Raw genomic sequence first — 20,389 nt, 5'->3', positions numbered from 1 at the left:
TCACCTTGTTTATTCGCCGGTAGTCGACGCAAAATCGAATTGATCCATCGTTCTTTCGAATTAGAACGACAGGAGATGCCCAAGGACTGTGCGATGGTTGAATAACGCGATGACGTAGAATCTCTTCGACCTGGTCGTTGATGACGTGACGTTCTGCAGCAGAGACACGGTACGGTCTTTGACGCAATGGCTGGTGTGAACCGGTGTCAATGTAGTGGTGCACTGCCGAAGTACGACCCAATTGCGGCTGAGAAACGTCGAATGAATTCGCGAAGTGCTGGAAAAGTTTAAGAAGCTCGGCGCGTTCTTGAGCAGTTACGGTGTCGGCGATGGAACTCGAGAAGGTGTCAGTCGATGAGCATTCCAGTGGGGAAAGGGCATGCAGTTCGGTAGAGGCGCTACTGCACGATTCGTCTGGCATGTTAGGGAATAAAGAAGAATCAAGGTAATCCACTCGACCGAGACATTCGCCGGCAAGTAGCGTAAGCGGTGCAGAAAAGGGGTTGTGGACGAAAATATTGCTTCGGCCAGCAGTGACGTCAAGTGTATCGAAAGGCAAAGAAACGGCTCTGCGGCTCATGAAAATGTCGGAAGGTGTAATCATTACCGTAGCATCGTCATGGTCATCGCAGGAAACTGGGACAACGGCAAGAGAGGCTGGCGGAATTTCAGTGTCCTCACGCACGACAAGTTTTGGCGACCGCTCAAGGGTATCGTGCAAAGGTTCGTCACACAGGTGCGAAAATTGAACTTCAGCGCGTGCGCAGTCGATGATGGCATGATGATTTGACAGAAAGTCCCACCCGACGATAACGTCATGCGAGCACACCGAAAGGACTATGAACTTGACAACTTACCTAGAGCCTTTGATGAATATGCGGGCCGTACAGGTGCCGAGAGGTCGAACTGGTTGTGCGCTAGCTGTACGAAGCGATAGTCCAGAGAGTGGCGTGGTCACTTTGCGTAGGGAGCGGCAGAGCTGGGCGGCTATAACAGAAACGGCAGCACCTGTGTCGACGAGGGCAAAGGTAAAAACACCATCGACAGATATGTGGATGACGTTAGCTGGTGAAGTGCGAGGACTTGAGCATTTCGATGATGGCGCAGTTCTTGCCTCTGGAACTGCGGCGTTCAGTTTTCCCGGTTGGAAGAAGCGGGTCTAAGACGCATTGGGGACAGTGATCGCCTGCGAGGAGATGGGGAGCGGGGAGAGTGAGTCTAGGGTGAGGACTGGGGTGACCGAATTTCAGGAAGGTTAGTGTATCCATACTGCGGTGAGGGATAGGGAGCAGGTATGTGCATGGGGTGTGGGTCATACGGTAACGGCCGAGTAGCGTCGTGGAGTGGTTGGAAGCGACGGCGACATTATCGTGCCACGTGTCCTGGAGTACCGCAGGCGTAGCAGATCGGTAGATTGTCAGGAGTGCGCCAGGAATTGCTGACTCGTGGTGCGGCCCAAGGTGTCGAAAAAGGGGCGGTGTGGGGAGCAACTGAAGACATGGGTGGCAAATGCTGCTGGCGGGGTCGGCTGCGTACCACCTGGGCATACGTAAGAGGCGCGGCCATGGGCTGCATAGCCGGCGCATGGGCCACCGGCATGGCCACAGGCTGCTGGTGGGTAGCGACGGGAACAGCCTGAGCGACCTCTTCGGCAATAACGTCGCGGAGTGGTGAGGGCAGACGAGAGGACGGCGGCTGCTGCGTGAAAGAAATCAACGACAGTTGCCGAGCTACTTCTTCACGCACAGTCTTTAATCTCTTGCAGGGTTGGTGAGTGGTCGGGAACGGAAATGAGACTGGAGAGCGAGTCGGCGTGTGAGGAAAATGGCCGAGTCAGGGCGCGCTGCTCTCTCAACTCGTCGAAATTTTGACACAAAGTGACAAGTTCCGCAATGGTGGCAGGATTACGGGCCAGGAGCAGCTGATATGCACCGTCATTTATACCTTTGAGGATGTGCTGAATCTTCTCCGACTCGGGCATGGTAGTGTTCACACGGTTGCAAAGACCAATAATGTCTTCGATGTAGCTGGTGAAAGATTCCATTGGCTTTTGTGCGCGAGTCCGCAAGCGTTGTTCGGCTCTGGACTTGCGGACAGCGGGTCGGCCAAAAACGTCAGCAAAAAACGTTTTAAAGATGGACCACGTCGTAATGTCGTTTTTGTGGTTGTTATACCACATTTAGGCCACGTCAGTGAGGTAAAAGATGACGTTAGTCAATTTGTCCGCGTCATTCCACTTGTTGTTTGCGCTCACCAGTTCATAGTTAGCGAAGCAGTCTTCCACGTCGGTCTCATCAGCTCCGCTAAAGTCCTTGGGCTCTCGCAAACGAAGAACGCCGGGGTTGCGGGGGGATGGAGTGGAAGAGCCAGGTTGCGCGTTGTTGGTAGCCTTGATGGGAGGTAGCGTTCGGTTGCGCAGCTCCAGGTTTAGGCGACGGCGAATGGCAGCGCCCAGGTTCAGGTGACGGGGAACGTCAGCACCCTCCACCAATTGAAAAAGGGTTTATTGGTGACTGTTGCGACGGTGGTCCTACGATGAAACATGATCGGGAAAGAGCAACGGTCAAGCAGATGCCGGTGATGATCAGCACGAGCCGAGAGAGCGAAGCCCAGGACCCAGTACCCAAGCGGAGGCGATGTTGCTTGCCAACGATGCGTTTTCTTCTTCACATATTTTTATTTTTTAACTCATACTTGTGTAAGTCTTCGTCATTTTTTTCTTTACTTCCTTCTCTTTATTTCCCACATTCCCCTCTTAACTTATTTTCCCCGGCTTCCTCCCTCTTCCCTAAACAGTGGGCAGGTGTTGTGCCCCTCCAGGTGGCAGTTGTCAGCTTGCTTTCTTCCTCTTTCGTATGTGTCCTTGTGTATCTTTGTACGCAAATAAATAGATAAATAAATAAATAAAAGTACAAATAAATAAGGTACCTTATTTTGTGAATACCCAGAAGACGTAATCAATAGAAGCCTGTCCCTATTCACCAGAAAAAACACTGCTTTTGTATGTTAGCTGCGCTTTTCCTTAAAGAAACAAACGAAGTTTGTGCACAAGAACACACTCCCGGTGTCGTTTCGCTTCACTTTCTCTTTAAGCCAATGTTCAGTTGATAATAAGTGACGGGGTGGGGCCTCTTTTCGGTCACTATGTAATATTTTTAGGTGCGAAGCCTCTTTTTGACTGACGTGGGTAATGCCGTACGCACGTTAGAGTATGAACGCGCCGCAGCGCGTTGCCATCGCCCCAGGTCTTGGAGCGGTGCCAAGTAAGTCTAGTCGCAGCTGCACATTGACGTCACTCTCTCTCTCTCTCCCAGCAGCTGCCGGCTCCTCCCAACACCACCTAGAGGAAATTCTTTCCAGGCCGGGGGGCGGCCTCTGTGACGTAGTCGGGATGGGGCCGACGGAAGCGGGGGAAAGCTTGAACAGAAGTCCTTATCTTCTTCGTTCAGCGAACTGATCCTTTTGATCCTTCTGAGAAGTCCTTATATTATTTATTCAGACACCCTAAGGGCGCCGCAGGGCCTTACGGAGGGCATAAGTTGTGCGCTTGGCTGTCTTTTTTTGCTGCTACACGTGTAATATACTTATATAATAATATCTGGGGTTTAACGTCCCAAAACCAAGATATGATTATGAGAGACGCCGTAGTGAAGGGCTCCAGAATTTTGGACCACCTGGGGTTCTTTAACGTGCACCGAAATCTAAGTACTACACGTGTATTATACTGAATAAAATTAGGAAGGAAAAGACAAAAGAGACCACTCATATTTACACCCATCGCCGTTTTATTCATTTATTTGTTAGAGTTTGTAGCTTCCGCTTCTTAGACTTGTTGTCCGGGTCCGAAACTTTGTTGTTCAATCGCCGGCAAAAGTTCTTCAGCAGAATGTTCGTGCTGCACCACAATATATATTTGAGCACCACTTCACTTGCGTGTCCCTTTTCACAGACGTCAAAATCTGAAGACTCCTCGTCGCTGAGCAGTTGCAGTGTTAGTTCTGTGGCTACTTGACGTTGGTTTTCAACCTTTAAAAATTCGGCACATTTGAAAAGCTCTTCAACAACAACGTAATTATGAGCCACCACATTCACAGCTGGCATTGCTGGGTAAACCAGCCCTCCCCTGTCAATTGCTTTGATAAGACTGTACATGCGAATTTCCGGAGAAACTGCGACAGTCTTGTCAATTGTGAGGAGCTCTCTGCATTTGTCACATTTTAACCTCTTCACAGCGATGTGCACCGAGTAACCAGCAACATAGGTAACCACTGGAATGACATCCTTCAGTTTTGATAGCACCTCCTGGGTCACAACAACGTTGAATTTTCCACTTGGCACTGCTGTCTGCGTTTGGAGCTCTTCCCAATTTTGATTTTGGTCGTTGTCGATTGCGGACGCCATGCTGATTTGGGGTAGTGAGGTTTGCAGTCGCAACTTGTTCTCGCACTCGTAAATCTGTCTTACGTACAAATGATACTGCGAGCCAGCCAGTCGTCGGTAACAACCAAAACGTGCTTCCAGAAGGTCTGTTTGGAACTTCCCAATGATTGATACGTGGGGTTTAACGTCCCAAAACCACCATATGGTTATGAGAGACGCCGTAGTAGAGGGCTCCGGAAATTTCAACCACCTGGGGCTCTTTAACGTGCACCCAAATCTGAGCACACGGGCCTACGACATTTCCGCCTCAATCGGAAATGCAGCCGCCGCAGCCGGGATTCGAACCTGCGACCTGCGGGTCAGCAGCCGAGTACCTTAGCCACTTGGCACTGCTGCCTGCGTTTGGAGCTCTTCCCAATTTTGATTTTGGTCGTTGTCGATTGCGGACGCCATGCTGATTTGGGGTAGTTCCAAGCCCCACCACGGCGGGGCTTGGAACTTCCCAAGAAGCACAAAGGACATCTTGAGCTCCTCAAAGCAATATGCACATATTTCAATGAACACCCGAGTCGTCTGAATAAGAGCCCCTTGTGTCTCATCAGACAACTTAAAGGCATCCGCTCTCCTTTCCTTCCACTCCTCCAACCAGTCCAAAAAATCGTTCAAGAAGGAAACCTTGGGGTCGAATGGAGAACGGTAGACTGGCTTTTGCAAGTCATCCCTTAGTCTCAGTCCTTTGAAAAGAGTCTTTACGTTGAGAACCTTCCACCATCTCACCAATACATCAATGAAACTGGCGGTTTCTTCGTAGTGCTTCAGGTTGTGCTTGGCTCCAATGACTCAAAGTGCATTCGGTCCGTACTCGATAAATACCTGCAAAGCAGGTTTAACATCCTGTTTCTCGATGTCTGTTGGGGAAACAGCTTTTCTGGACAGAGTGTGGCCGTACAGGAGTAACTGCTCACTCTTTAAATTATATGCGTCTTTAACTGTCTTGAAATACGCATAAATTATATGCGTCTTTAACTGTCTTGAAATACGACTTGGTGGCAGCAGGGGCAGCGCAAGAAAGCCGTGTTAAGCACGTTCTGTATTTCTTACACAGATACCAGTTCACTAGCACGGACCATCGAAGCAAGACAAGGCAGCGCTTACGAAGCAGGAAGCTGACGACGACGCACCCACCAGGGGATCAGTCCAGCTACCGCTACAAAAAGGCCTGCAACGCCGGTGGAACTTCACTTGGTGGCAGCAGGGGCAGCGCAAGAAAGCCGTGTTAAGCACGTTCTGTATTTCTTACACAGATACCAGTTCACTAGCACGGACCATCGAAGCAAGACAAGGCAGCGCTTACGAAGCAGGAAGCTGACGACGACGCACCCACCAGGGGATCAGTCCAGCAACCGCTACAAAATGGCCTGCAACGCCGGTGGAACTTCACTTGGTGGCAGCAGGGGCAGCGCAAGAAAGCCGTGTTAAGCACGTTCTGTATTTCTTACACAGGTTAGCACTTTTTTCTCCGTTGGGTTCACGAACGTCTTGTTTGTTTTTTTTTTGCTGCCTCTACTTGCTGCCCAATATAGCGACCGTGTGCATGAACTATTTTTCCTTTTCTTTGTTTGCATTTTGTCACCTGAAGCGAAAGATTTCACCGGAAGATTTCTGAGAAGAGCTCAGGAAAGAAATGCGCGATTTCAAAACAAAACTGGAATGCGAACTCAGGACAAAAATGCGTGAATTTAGGAAAAGTTTGGAATTCATGAATGATGAACTTGAAAAGACAAAGAAAGAACAGATAGAACTTCTCAAAGAAAATAAGGCGCTCAAAGAAGCAAACGCGAAGCTAGCTGCAGATTGTGAAATGTTGAAAAAACAGACACCCTGAACATGAGCAGCGGCTCACTGCGTCGGAACAGTAATCACGCAACCGAAACATTGAAATAAAGGCATACCCCAATCGAGTGATGAAAAGCTTCTCGAGACTCTTCATCGCGTTGGAGAACTTTTGAATGTCCCCATTGATGAAAGCGACGTCGAAGTTTGCCACCGTGTTGTCTCGAAGAATGTAAAGGACACTCCAAACATTGTTGCACAATTTAAAAGCCGCTCTAAGCGGGACATGGTTCTTCAAAAGGCAAAGAAAATGCGCATAACAAGTGAAGATTTCGGTCACTCGCAAGGGACGCCTGTGTTCATAAACGAACACCTAAGCCCAGCCATGAAGCACCTGCTTGGCATGGCAATTGCGAAAAAGAAGGCTCAGAACTGGCGTTTCGTGTGGACGAGCAACAGAAAGATTCTCGCCAGAAAGGAAGAATCCGCTCCGGTAGTGCGCATTCGCACTGCGCGGGATGTTGAAAAGATAGTGTGATCCACACCACCCATTTCTTTGTGTTCATCTCGTCTTCAAGATGGCTCAGTCACCCCATGACGTCAATCAGTTATTCAAATCTCATGCAGGTATCATGCTCACATGTTTTCATTTAAACATTCGCTCGGCAAGGCATAAAGAGGACGAATTATCGGTCCTTTTAGACGCTATGGATTTTCAATTTGACATAATCATGTTAACCGAGACCTGGTATGACACAAACAGCAACATATACGAACGTAACGGGTATCGCAGTTTTTTTATAAATAGAGCTACACGTCAGGGTGGTGGCGTGGCTATCTTAGTAAAAAACGAACGAAAATCTGAAATTATTGCGGAAATCTGTACCATTACGAGTGATATTGAGTGTTTATGTATATTATCCCACAAACAAGTTTTCTGTGTTGCATATAGACCACCAGACGGAAACTCGGCTTGTTTCATCAGTCATTTAGATAAGATGCTAGGCTATGTAAATGACAATAGATATAAATTAATACTTGGGGGTGACATTACCATAGACCTATTGCAACCTTCCCATAATCGAGCGGCCCTTCTCAGCACTGTCGAGTCATATGGCTATACGCTTTTAGGAAACACTGCGACGCGCGTCACTCCTTGCACAGAATCATTGCTTGACGTGTTTATCACAAATATGAGCACAGAAAACGTGATATCAGGAGCCTTGTGCTCCGGTATCAGCGGCCACTTTCCCATTTACATGCTCGCAAGAACATCAGTAAAACATAAGCTGCAGGATGCAGAAGCAAAAATAACAACTCAGAAAATCACCGCTGAAACATTGCATGCTTTCATTTCAAAGCTTCGAAAAGAAGACTGGGAAGACGTCAGACGTAGTGAAACTGCAGATGCAGCTTACGAGGCATTTATTTCCATTTTTAAACGTATCTACCATGAGCATTTTATCCTAATAACGCAGAATATAAAAAAGGGTAAAGGTCGTAAACCATGGATAAACCGTGAATGCATAAAAAGAATTAAACAAAAAACGAGATTGTTCAAAAAGTTTCTTAAGAGTAGACTGGATACTGACTTTGATATCTTTAGGCAATATAGAAATAAGCTAACCTCTTTCCTTAGAAGTGAAAAGAACAAATATCTGCATGACCAGTTCCGCAGGGAATACTGTAATCAAACAGGAGATGTATGGAAAAAACTAAATAAACTGTTAAACCGTACGCAACCGCCATCGACTGTCGATGATCTCGTTATAAACGGTAAGCGCATATGCGGAAAAGAACTTGCTGAAGCGTTCAATAAGTTCTTTCGGGATGCGGTTAGTATCGGACAGTGCATCCCTCCTGCAACCTATGGTATTAAGGAAAATAAGCACAGTATTTATTTAGAGCCAACGGATGAACACGAGGTGCGAGATATTTATGCGTCTTTCAAAAACAGCAGAGCTAGGGATATTGACGATATACAGATCGAGCCGGTAAAGTTTGTGCTTGACGTCATTGCTCCTTTGCTTGCCCACATATACAACCTTGCAATAGCAACAGGCTGTTTTCCGAAAATGATGCAGATCTCTAAAGTTAATGTCCTGCACAAAAAGGGCGATAGGAATGAGTTGTCGAATTACAGGCCGATTTCTGTATTGCCTATATTTTCAAAGGGCCTTGAAAAGATTATTCATAAACGAATAACAAAATTTAGTCACGCTTTCAATTTAATTAATGAGTCTCAGCATGGCTTTCTCCACGGCAAATCAACTGAATCTGCACTACTAACCCAGAAGGAAATCATTCCTAAGGCTTTTGAACTAAAACAGATATGTGTAGGAATTTACATAGATTTTTCTAAGGCCTTTGACCGGATTCAGCATGCAACCTTGCTAGAAAAACTGCAACTATATGGTATTCGCGGCGTGCCACTGCTTTTGATAAAATTCTACTTGAAGCATAGGTTTCAATGTGTCAGCATAGGAACGGCCGTTTCATCGTTACAGCAGGTAGTCACTGGCGTTCCGCAAGGAAGCATATTGGGTGTTTTATTGTTCATCCTTTACATAAACGATATAAACACTATCAACAAAACACCAACTTATGTGATTTACGCTGATGACACTAGCCTATTTTTCACTGGAAAAAATTCGCAAATTTTAGCACCTGAAATAAATAACGCCCTTGAAGACATACAAAAGTGGACTAAAGAAAACTCGCTGTTGATCAATGATAAAAAAACAAAGGCCGTTCTTTTTCATCCGCGTCAGCTTTCAGTCACCATTGATAGCTCCTTATTTTTAGGCACGGCGCCTATAGAATTTGTGAACTCAATGAAAATTTTAGGTGTGCTGTTTCAAAAAAATATGTCCTGGGACGATCATTTGGACCACGTTCAATCTCACGTGGCTAAAAGTGTGGGTGCTATTGCAAAATTTTGACACATTCTTCCTGTATCGATAAAACTCATGCTGTACAACACGCTTTTTTTATCTCACATAAATTATTGTTTTTTGGTGTGGGGAACTTCCACACAGAGAAATCACCATAGAATATTAATGTTACAAAAAAGGGCTCTTCGGTCCATAGCTAACGTTGAACATCATGCGCACACAAAGGATTTGTTTCATCGTTTTAACGTTGTACCCAAAGAAAAATTTTATGATTGGAAACTAGCTATCAGATATAAAAAGGCTGTTTATAAAAATCAGCATGACCTTCTAAATCTTGCTAATCTAAGAGGAATTGTTCTTTTCTATTCTCTCCGCAAACAAGACTTCTGGAACATCCCCTTCTGCCGAACTGAATACGGACGACAAATGTTACAGTATTGTTTGCCTCACTTGCTAAATACTCTCCTCAGAAGCGAAATAGAAGTAGAGAAACGCAGTATAAGTCATATTAAAAAACACTTCCTGTAACCAATCACCGTAAAAAAAAATTGCTGTACTGTATGAAGAGAGATATATTTACATTGCTTTTGTTTGTTTGATGTTTGCCTGTTGTTTTTGAATAAATTGTTGGGTCAAATCATTATCTCTATTGATTGACTATCGGCATGAACATTTACACATACCCTGTATCATTGTTGTAACGCGCTGGTATGATTCCGTGAGAGTATCTGTGTTAGTAATTTTTTTTTTCATGTATGTAACGCGCTAGTTTGTTTTCTGATAGCGTTTTCACATCTTTGTGTGTCTCTACTGCTATGCCTCGTATATGGGGGCTTGGGCTTTCCTCAAGCGAATTGTTTCGCTTTTCGCCCAAGCTTGCCCACATCTTCAGGATGTAAATAAACTTTGATTTGATTTGATTTGATTTGATAATGCATGCGCCGCTGCCCCGTTGTGCTTGGTGCGAACTCAGGTAACCAGAAACACTGGTCATTTTGTTTTAACCAGTTGTTGCGCACGCACTTCAGTAAATGCACTGGGTCGATGACGAAGAACAATGGCCTGTGGGGATCTGATGGGTGCGGAAACACGAAATCATTTGCCAGTGATTTTTTTGCAATGGCCTGAGGGGCCTTGCTCACCGAATACTTAAACGGCACCATTGCGCTTCGATTCATGGCGTTGTTGTCGGTCATGACACACATTACTTTGTATCGAATTTTTTCTAAGCCGCGAATGACATCTCCTAAAATGTTGTGCAGAAATTCTCCATTAGCCTTTTGAACGGGAACATTGTGCGCTACCTCCTTAAACTTACACATGAGGCTGTGTACTATAAATACAAATGCACTATTTGCTGCTTCTGCGCTGTTCAATGCGATACCAGCGATGTTGCCTCACTGATAGTAAAAAAATGGCTTTAGATGAATTTCGTCCAACATCAAAGTCACGTAGCGTTGCTGCTCATTCAACTCGGATATCTTCTTGGACATGTAGCGGAGGAATGTATTGCCTTTATGCTCTAGGTGGGGGTTCATTCCGAAAGACGAACATATTGACCTAATGGTTTTTGGGTGTGGCATGATGATGCTCCCGTGACTGCGCATGTACTTGTACGCGTGAGGCGATATAGTAAATAGTATGCAGCAGTACACCATAAACTCTACAGATTAGCGCCATCGTTCTCTTTTTGTTGACATTAACTTCACTTGCTCAGCGAGCAGTTGAATGGTTGGGGTGTTATCGCTTTCTTGTGCTGTGTATAGTTCGTTAAGAAGAGAAGCGACAGTCTCGAAGATGTCTGCGATTGAGTTTTCAGAGCTTGACCTCTGGGCACTGTCGAACTCCTCGACTTCTTCCAGCAATTCCAGCAGCCGTCGTTTGCTGTCGATCACGGACGGAACTACCATTTTGGACCCGAGCCGCTTCACTGACGCTTTTGCGACGTTTACCGTAAGAGTTTGGTCGGTTTTTACGACAACAGAGTACTCAATCCAAGGAGCGTCATCATTACAAATGTGAGCCAAAATGACGTGGTCACTGCATTCGATGACATGCCAAAATGTCAGCTTCTTGCCTCGAACGAAGTTTGCGACATCTTTCAAATCACAAAGCTTATCTGCTTCTTCCTCTTTTTTGGCAGGGAAAATTGACTCGGCGAGCACTTTCTCAAGGAAAGCGGCCTCTAAGCGCATTCGCTTGCTCTCAGGGTCCTCTCTTCTAAAGCTTTCTATAGACAGGTAGCTTGGGCAATCAGGGAATACCGTCGGTACTGCCTCAGCTCGAAGCCGCAAATGTGAGAGCGGTGCGGTCACTGTGCGGCCGGTGGCTTGGTCAATATAGCTTGTTTCCCGAACGATGTCTTCGGCTTTAAAGTGGCGTTCGCATACCTTAACAAAAGAAACATATCCTAGCATCAGTACGGCTACCTCGTAGCAGCAACAGTACAGTCAGGGCTTTGCGTGACGCGTTTCGGCGTAACGTGCTACAAACTACAAGGCTTGCCACGCAACGGTAGACGCAACCTCCATGAGAAAATTATGAAGCATTCAAAATTTCTTACCCTGGTATTCGCTGACACGACCATGTTTTCACGTGGAATGGCACGTATCCACGCTTGTCTTGCTTCGTCGGCTTGAGGGAACGAAAAAACGTGCAACTTGGGGCCTGTCTTGTAATTGCTGTTGCACCGTGGCGCACAACACTTTCCTGGCATTTCGGCGCTGATTCTAACTCTGCACGAGCCTGTTCTACACACATAACGCGATAAACACTTAGGTCACTCGCCGTTGTCCAACTACGCACAGAAACGAATATCCAAGCAGCAACGTGCATCCGCGCCACGAACGCTCACAGCGCGTCCAAACAGCTTACTCGCCGTTGCCCATTTACCCACAGAAACGAATATCCAAACAGCAACGTGCATCCGCGCCACGAACGCTCACAGTGCGTCCAAACATGTCACTCGCCGTTGCCCAACTACGCACACAAACGAATATCCAAGCAGCAACGTGCATCCGCGCCACGAACGCTCACAGCGCGTCCAAACAGCTTACTCGCCGTTGCCCATTTACCCACAGAAACGAATATCCAAGCAGCAACGTGCATCCGCGCCACGAACGCTCACAGCGCGTCCAAACAGGTCACTCGCCGTTGCCCAACTACGCACAGAAACGAATATCCAAGCAGCAACGTCCATCCGCGTCACGAACGCTCACAGCGCGTCCAAACAGCTTACTCGCCGTTGCCCATTTACCCACAGAAACGAATATCCAAGCAGCAACGTGCATCCGCGCCACGAACGCTCACAGTGCGTCCAAACATGTCACTCGCCGTTGCCCAACTACGCACACAAACGAATATCCAAGCAGCAACGTGCATCCGCGCCACGAACGCTCACAGCGCGTCCAAACAGCTTACTCGCCGTTGCCCATTTACCCACAGAAACGAATATCCAAGCAGCAGCGTGCATCCGCGCCACGAACGCTCACAGTGCGTCCAAACATGTCACTCGCCGTTGCCCAACTACGCACACAAACGAATATCCAAGCAGCAACGTGCATCCGCGCCACGAACGCTTGCAGCGCGTCCAAACAGCTTACTTGCCGTTGGCCATTAACCCACAGAAACGAATATCCAAGCAGCAACGTGCATCCGCGCCACGAACGCTCACAGCGCGTCCAAACAGGTCAATCGCCGTTGCCCAACTACGCACAGAAACGAACATCCAAGCAGCAACGTGCATCCGCGCCACGAACGCTCACAGCGCGTCCAAACAGGTCACTCGCCATTGCCCAACTACGCACAGAAACGAATATCCAAGCAGCAACGAGCATCCGCGCCACAAACGCTCACAGTGCGTCCAAACAGGCCCCTCGCCGTTGCCCGACTACGCACAGAAACGAATATCCAAGCAGAACGTGCATCCGCGCCACGAACGCTCACAGCGCGTCCAAACGTGCCCGCCGCGCCGAGGCTGCCGAGGCCCCGCCACTCAGGGGACCAACGCCATTTAGCGGAGACGTGGGACTGGGCCCCTTACTGATGACGTATATTCACGGCCCCACGGAAGTTCCCGGCCTTGTGTCAGTCTCGGTGGCGTTGCTCCTCCACCCACTTGCAACACGCTTCTCTCTCGCTTCACTCTCTCCACCACCCGCAACGCTCGACTGCACGTTCAGTGGAAACACTCTGATGGCTCGTTTATCTGGGATGAAATTTACCAGAAACCCAACCCGCTCCCTCTGTTTTTACGTTTCGAACAAACACTCACTCGAACAAACGTTACACCGAGTCTCGCTTCAAACCATTCTTCCAGCACATGAATCGACGTCCATTTCAACCGAGTCAACGCCATGCACACCACTGCAACTTCGCACCCTATCAGAGTGCCCTTCGGTAAGATGTTCTATCATTTTCTGAAGAGCTCCGAATGGTTTACATTGTGCTAAAAAGTTTGGGAATGTACGGCTGAAATTGAACAAAGAGAAAGTGCACACGAAGGAACATGCTATATGCACTAGGAAATATTTATATACGGAATTTATTGTGTGTGTGAAACAAGCTTTCAAAAGAAGTCGGGAAATTTTTTTCTTTATCTCTTTAGCGGACGTACACCCCAGTACCAACAAGTGCGCCAAGATGAGGCATACAGCTGTGCGTTACTGATTTCCTTATAGTTTGCATGACCATATGAGTCACTGAAAAAAAAAACACATCAAATTTGGAGTGCGAAAAAACTCAAGTGTGCTCAGATTCTGATCATTCGTATCTTAAATCAAGTGGCTGACAAAAAGTACTTTTCATGCTGTTTTCCGAAAATTCTACCGCGACAACAGAATTAACTGTGAGTGCTACCAAGCTGATATGAAAATGATTCAGTACACTCGTTCTCCTTACTTTAAAGGCATGATCTGAGAATCATAGCAACAAGGAACTGTCACAGAAAGCCGATTATGAGACTCGCTGTTAAACAAGCCACCTCTTTTGCAGCGCTCATGCCATTTCACGTGATGCATGCCCATTCATATAAGAGAAATTTAACAACCCATAGAAGATCGTTTAGTTAAAGCAGGTTGACGGCGTCAAAAGCCTCTCGGCAGTGTCACGAATGGCTCTGACCACCCACCAAAGTGTCTCTCAATTTCCCTAGCGACAGCTAGGCATAGTCTGTCGTTTCCTCTTTTCGCCACTACCAGTACACACAGGGGCAATCCGTCCACCGACCTCATGACAGGGCACACAGTAACGGGCACCTTGAATAGATTGAACAGGGCTGTCATGCCCGGCGAATCGAAGAACATCAAGTCCTGGTTATGAAACGGGGCAGATTTTGTGGCCGCTGGCAGTAGGAGAACTCCATCGTCGCCGATAGTCTTCTCGAAGCGGTTGCGGGCGCTTTCGACGGAGGCGATGCAGGCTGGCGCATTCTGCTCCGAACAGAAGTTGAAAAGTCGCGTCATGTTGGATAACGTGATCGCGGTGAGCGTGTGACGGTTAGCTCCGACAAGGAAGCGGATCAGTTTAATTACAGTGTTGAAACCGCCAGGCCTGAACATCTCTGCCAAAGGCTGCGCTCCTTGGCAGCGACGAACTTCAACCACGTGGCCGTCATGAACCACACCTCTGGTAGGTGTATAGTCGCTTTGGTTCGATTCCATGAGCCGTCCTCAAGTAATCGGTGACCTGTACAGAGCCATGAACACGTGCATGATTTTTTAACGCAAGTCTAGCAAAACCAAAACCATGCGTCACAGACTTTTCTGCTTTTCGCCTGCTTCTCCAAGGCATATTAACATTTGCTCAGAGCCGCAGAGTGCAAGTACTAAAACAGATAGCGTGGACGTACGTGAATGCGAGATCGTTGGTGCCTATCTGTGACAATGTATGCAAATCACACTGTTCTGTTACAATGAAATGCGTCAAAGTGTCTGCGTGAAATATTTTATGATAGTACAGACCCGCCTAGCTGCTCTGGTAGCCTCAGTGGTCACACGGCTGATGTACAAGCTTGCTTCCGTGTCCATGTAATGCACCTTCAGATGCTTGAGATTCACCTGAAACACAAAGGAAAAAACAGTTTTCATTCGCGTAGCAGAATTTCACTTCACGCTTAAAGGAGGTATGACAGAAAATATTGAAAGGAATGCATATTGCAGGATAGACCTGTGTGAACACACAGACATAATCTACAAAATACCAGCAATTAAAGTAGCTTAGAACGTATATAAGTCCAACTTCTAAAATACGTGTTTTAAAGGTACCACCGGAGCATCTACACCATTTTGTATTAGGGTAAAGTCCGAACAACCCCCTTCATCACGAGTTTGGGCTGCCTGTCATGCTCTTTGCGAGAGCTTTCTCGTAGCAGATTTTCAATAGAAAGAGCGAGCGCGGATTCATGTAGCCAGCCACGTTCACATGAAGCCCCGCTGCTTGTCTCCTTCCTGGACGCTCTCTAAAACAGAAACGGTGACTGGGTGCAACTAAATGTCTAAAAAAACAACTAAAAAACTTGCGCGCTTGAGTCAAACGAGGTTTTCAGCCATAACAAGTTCGTGGTTTGCTGCTTGTAGCAACGAAAGAAAGAATTTGTACAATTATGGCATTAGAACTCATTTAATCAGCCCATTATTGTGAGGTATTTCTTTCGCATGTATAGAACAAAGGCAAGAAAGCTGATTGTGTGAATGCGCAACTTTTCAAGCCACTGTACTTCTTTTTTCTAGATCGTTCTCGAGTTGGGTTGTTTTTAGCCATCATTGTCTCTTGCGTCATACAACACATCTCCTACTTAACAATCCTTTTATTGAATTGGTAAAAAGGGCAATATATGAAATAGCGTGTAAGATATTATGGGAAAGCGTGAGGAGTTGTAACTGTCCAACATTCTTATTAACTGCCTTTAAAAAGACCTAATTACCTGACGGATCCCGCTAACGTATTGTAAAAAAAGTAAATGCCTTTGCGTGTGCTTGTATACATTTTATCGCAGCGAGCAAAACCAAGGGTTGCACCTGATCTCTCTGTGAACTCCAAAAAAAATTATTTCGTTCTCAAGTTGCAGTCATGGGTCGCATTCGGAGAGCGATGCTCTCTCTGTTCATGCTCGCGTATCAAGTATTTCCATGCAGTATCTCTAGATACAGTGTTTAACGCTGCTGAAAAATTCTTTATTTGTAGGGTGGGATTCCGTCAAACGTTCATGCACCTTTTCGTTTAGTTCGAGCCTATTGGCCGCATATTTTGCCAGGACGTTGAGCATCAGTGACAAGTCTTCCGCAAACCGGCACATGGGTCCCACAAAGTTGTACTGCTCTAGATTCTCTCCGTCGTCTGGAAGCAGGCCAGTGTTGGGCACCACACCTAGAGTTATGATGAAAAATCAACGGTCAATAAAACAACGACACAGGGTCAATATAATAAGTCTAATAAGTGAAATTTTTACTGCAGTATTTGGTTTGTGTAAACGAAAGAGGAACAGAGTCCGTTTAATGGCCTGATTGCGAGGACACTTAACAAGAAAGCCATAAGAATTCATACTTTTTGTCAGTAGATGGTACTCTACGTTTCGAAATTCATCGCGCAATTTCGACGTATTTGATTTCGCTAAGTGCGATCACACATGGTTGCTAACAAATCCCGAATTAAGCCAAAATCTAAGGAAGAGAGCGCTTGGAACCACCGGCCCTTTTGGCGGGAGAATGCAGAGAAAAAGGGGGTAAAATCTCCTTTTTGTAAACTTTTTTTTCATAAAATCTCACCATAAGTTGAGTTATGGGTTAAGGCACCACAGTAGGCTGCCTGTACTCGAACGCTACCAGCGAGATCCGTGCCTACGCCCATCAGGGAGCCAGCTGCGGCTAGGAGGCTTCCCTCTCCACCTGCATGTCACACAAAGAAAGTGTTGGAGACATTAACGTTATTTCAATTATTATGGCAAGCTCTTCTGCGTTATGTATTAGGCCTACGCTGGGACCTGCGTGTTCTCCTTCTCAGCAACGTAACATTTTAAAATTAATGTTAAGAACCTCGAGGTCATTAACCTATTAGATAAACTTCAATGTGGCCTATATAAAACTATTACGTTCTAACACGCACATACTACGGTCCTGTTTTTTTCCTCCTCTTTTCCTGCCCTCCTTAACCTCGGTCATTTCTCTCCTGAATCCCCTTCTCCCACAATCATTGACATGTAAATGACTTTAAGGCAGTGGCATGATTCTCTGTTGTTCATTAGAAATATTTCTCCCCGTTTTTGAATATGTATTCGTTTCTTGCTTAAATGAAATCACGATGCGCCGTTGGCTTTATAGCAGAGCTGTTATGGTGGAGGTTGTGGGGTGTCGAAATGGAGAGTGCAAAGCTTTGGAATGAAGGGACACAGTAGACACGGTCGGAACAAACCAAACAACTCACATTTATTTAGCCGCTTTTGATCAATGATATCGTTAGCCGAATCATTATAACATCAATTGTGCACAACACGCTAAAAGAACCTTACGTAAAATTACACAACACTCAACAACATGACGAACAAGGCAGTGTCGCTAACGCCTGAGTCACCACAAGGGCCCCCGGAAGACGGCCCGAGGTGCCGTGCACCGGGATCCCACTGCGAGAGACAAACGTACGCGTCAGACGCCACCAGCCTAAGAGCCTGTCTCAACTCTCTCGTGCCGACTCCAAGGTTTGCCGCCAGGGGTCACCACTGGCGCTACTGATGTAACCATGATGATGAGCGTGGTGATCAACGCTCGCGAACAAAACGCCACCTACAGCTCAATAGCTGTGATCCAGAAACACGGCTTTTGCGCGAGCCATGCGCGCGACGCAGCGCAAACAACTTTACAAGGGGTGTCAGCACCCCCACAAGGTTTAGCGTTTGCCCTAAGATAGAAAGTTATCATCGTCTCGAACTCGTAGGTGCTCAGTTATGCAGATGACTAACACGAAAATCCGAAACGCGTGAGCCGTAATTGGTGTTTGCTGCCCCTGTGTTCCCTCGTTAATATTTGCGCACCAGTGTGGTGCGTTGCAGGATCAACCAAATTTATGTGGCAGGTATGCCTTATAAGACTTTCCACACAAGGCCCACTAGGCGCCGCCATAACACCCTCTGTGCTTAGGTTAATAGGCATGACCTCCAAAAATGAGGGGACCCTTAAGCTTCGCCTTTAGAGATAAGCGCGATAGCGAAATCCAGCCCCTAGTGCGCCCTTCAACCGCTAAGCGCATACCTAATATGTTTTGCTAAACACACACACACACACACACACACACACACACACACACACACACACACACACACACACACACACACACACACACACACACACACACACACACAAACACACACACACACGCACATAAATTGTACCAGCGTGCGCACGCGAATGGTAAATACAGGTTTTTGATCTAAAGCAATAGTCGCAGGGCCGCCAGATACACTCCACGCGCAGTCCCATCACCTGCCTGCTGTTAACCCCCTTGATGTGAACGCCTGATAGCTCCCTCTTCCTGTTATGAGCACTAGGCATATAAATCATAACAGTGGTCGCAATGGCATGAATGTGCATGGCGAGGCCAACATGCTGATCGATGAGGCCAACAATGTGCAGTGGCGGCCGTGGCACGTGCCTGACAACGCTGCCTTCGACGTACACATCATGCGCAGGCTTGATATCAGGCCTTGCTACAGAAATGATATCACCAAGAAACACCCCGAGTACCTACGAGCAAGCTCCTCTAACATGATTCACCTTGTGAATATGTCGGTGATATTGTTTTGTTTCGTTTATTGTCAAAGAGGTCTGTCAGACTTTTAAAGCACAGCTATATTGGTGGAGGGTAGAACTTAGAAAAGGTGAGAGAAAGACCAAAGAGAAAGACAGTGAAAGGAAGATAAAGAGAGAAATGAAGAGAAAATAGAAAAAAAGACAGAAAAATAAAGAGAGAGATACAAATAAATATATTGAGAAAGAGATACAAAGACAGCGACTAAAGAAGCATAGTCAGGTAAAGTCAAGTAAAGAGCAAGCATAGTCACGTATTCTACAATAAATAGTCACGTATTCTACAATACAGTTCACGTGTTTTATGTATTCTACAATACGTATTCTACGAATCAGACAACAAGTCGATCAGTGGTGCGAGCCAATTATCCTTTCGCTGTTCGGTAGCGAGGGTGTCAATATCAATGGCAGATACAGCAATTGAGGTTACTGAGCAGGGCACGTCGTCTTGAGGTCTTGGGGAGCGCGAGAGGGCGTCGGCGTCAGCATGCTGGCGTCCGTTGCGGTACAGCACGCGGATGTCGCAGTCTTGTAAGCGAAGCGCCCAATGAGCGAGACGGCCTGAGGGATCCTTCAATGATGAAAGCCAGCATAGTGCATAATGATCGGTGACGACATCGAATGGGCGAATGTACTAATAGTATTGATACTTATGCATAATACGCCAGTTTCATGAAAATTATAGTTTTTTTAAGAAAAAGAAGAGAATGTCTTGTAAAAAAACCGTTTCTCAGTGAGAAACTATTGGCAGCTTTGTGTATAAAAAACAATAGTTTTCATGCTACATTATTGGAAGGTATGAGAGCAGGGAGCCCAATGTTTCGGTATAGTTAAACAGTCCCCCAAAATTTTACAGGCTCTTCGTGTTGCTAATAAGAAAAAAAAATCGCCGCATACCACCAACATGCACAGCATAATACCAAACGTGACGAACTCGAAAGCTTCATAGACGATACCGCAGCCGATATCGTCTTGTTAACAGAAACGTGGTTAAACAAGACGTCAATTACTGCAAAGTTTTTCCATCTGACCCCATTTTAACAGTATAGCGACGTGACCGACATGACAGGCGTGGTGAAGGAGTACTGATTGTCGTTAGAGACAGCTTATGATCCTCACTAATTACTCACGACAACAACATTGAACTAACATGGGTATGCCTGCAGAGTACAATTGGAAAAATAGTGCTTGAAATATGTTACCGTCCACCAGACAGTAGCCCCTCCTTTTGCGAGAAGTTACGTTTTTCTCTCGAACAAATAAAAAAACATACACCCGAGGCACCAATCTTCCTTTTCGAAGACTTTATTCATCCCAGCGTAAATTGTTCGTTACTTTCAGTAGCCAAAAGATCACCATATAGTGAACCCAAGCAATTTCTTGAATTTACTCCGGACTTTAATCCGCACTAAACAGTTACATGCCCTACGAGGGGCGACAACACCCTAGATCTCTTATTAACATCTAACCTGAAAACATGAAAAAAAT

At 46.4% G+C, this 20,389-nt stretch overlaps 1 protein-coding gene and 1 pseudogene across 1 annotated transcript; both read right to left on the bottom strand.

Annotated features, from left to right (window-relative positions):
* Positions 1–3,762: 3,762 nt before the first annotated feature.
* On the bottom strand, positions 3,763–11,823 carry LOC142786097 (uncharacterized; annotated as a pseudogene).
* A 3,205-nt stretch (positions 11,824–15,028) lies between these two features.
* Positions 15,029–18,861, bottom strand: LOC142791316 (fatty-acid amide hydrolase 2-like). The gene is made up of 4 exons (XM_075885477.1): positions 18,843–18,861; positions 16,928–16,990; positions 16,318–16,472; positions 15,029–15,163 (listed from the first exon to the last, which is right to left on the bottom strand). The coding sequence occupies exons 1-4, from the start codon at positions 18,859–18,861 to the stop codon at positions 15,029–15,031; spliced, it is 372 nt and encodes a 123-aa protein (XP_075741592.1).
* Between the last annotated feature and the right edge of the window lie 1,528 nt (positions 18,862–20,389).

Source organism: Rhipicephalus microplus, chromosome 2 (genome assembly GCF_043290135.1).
Source record: "Rhipicephalus microplus isolate Deutch F79 chromosome 2, USDA_Rmic, whole genome shotgun sequence".
In the NCBI taxonomy this organism is placed as follows: domain Eukaryota; kingdom Metazoa; phylum Arthropoda; class Arachnida; order Ixodida; family Ixodidae; genus Rhipicephalus; species Rhipicephalus microplus.
This window is presented reverse-complemented; position numbering and strand designations above follow the sequence as displayed.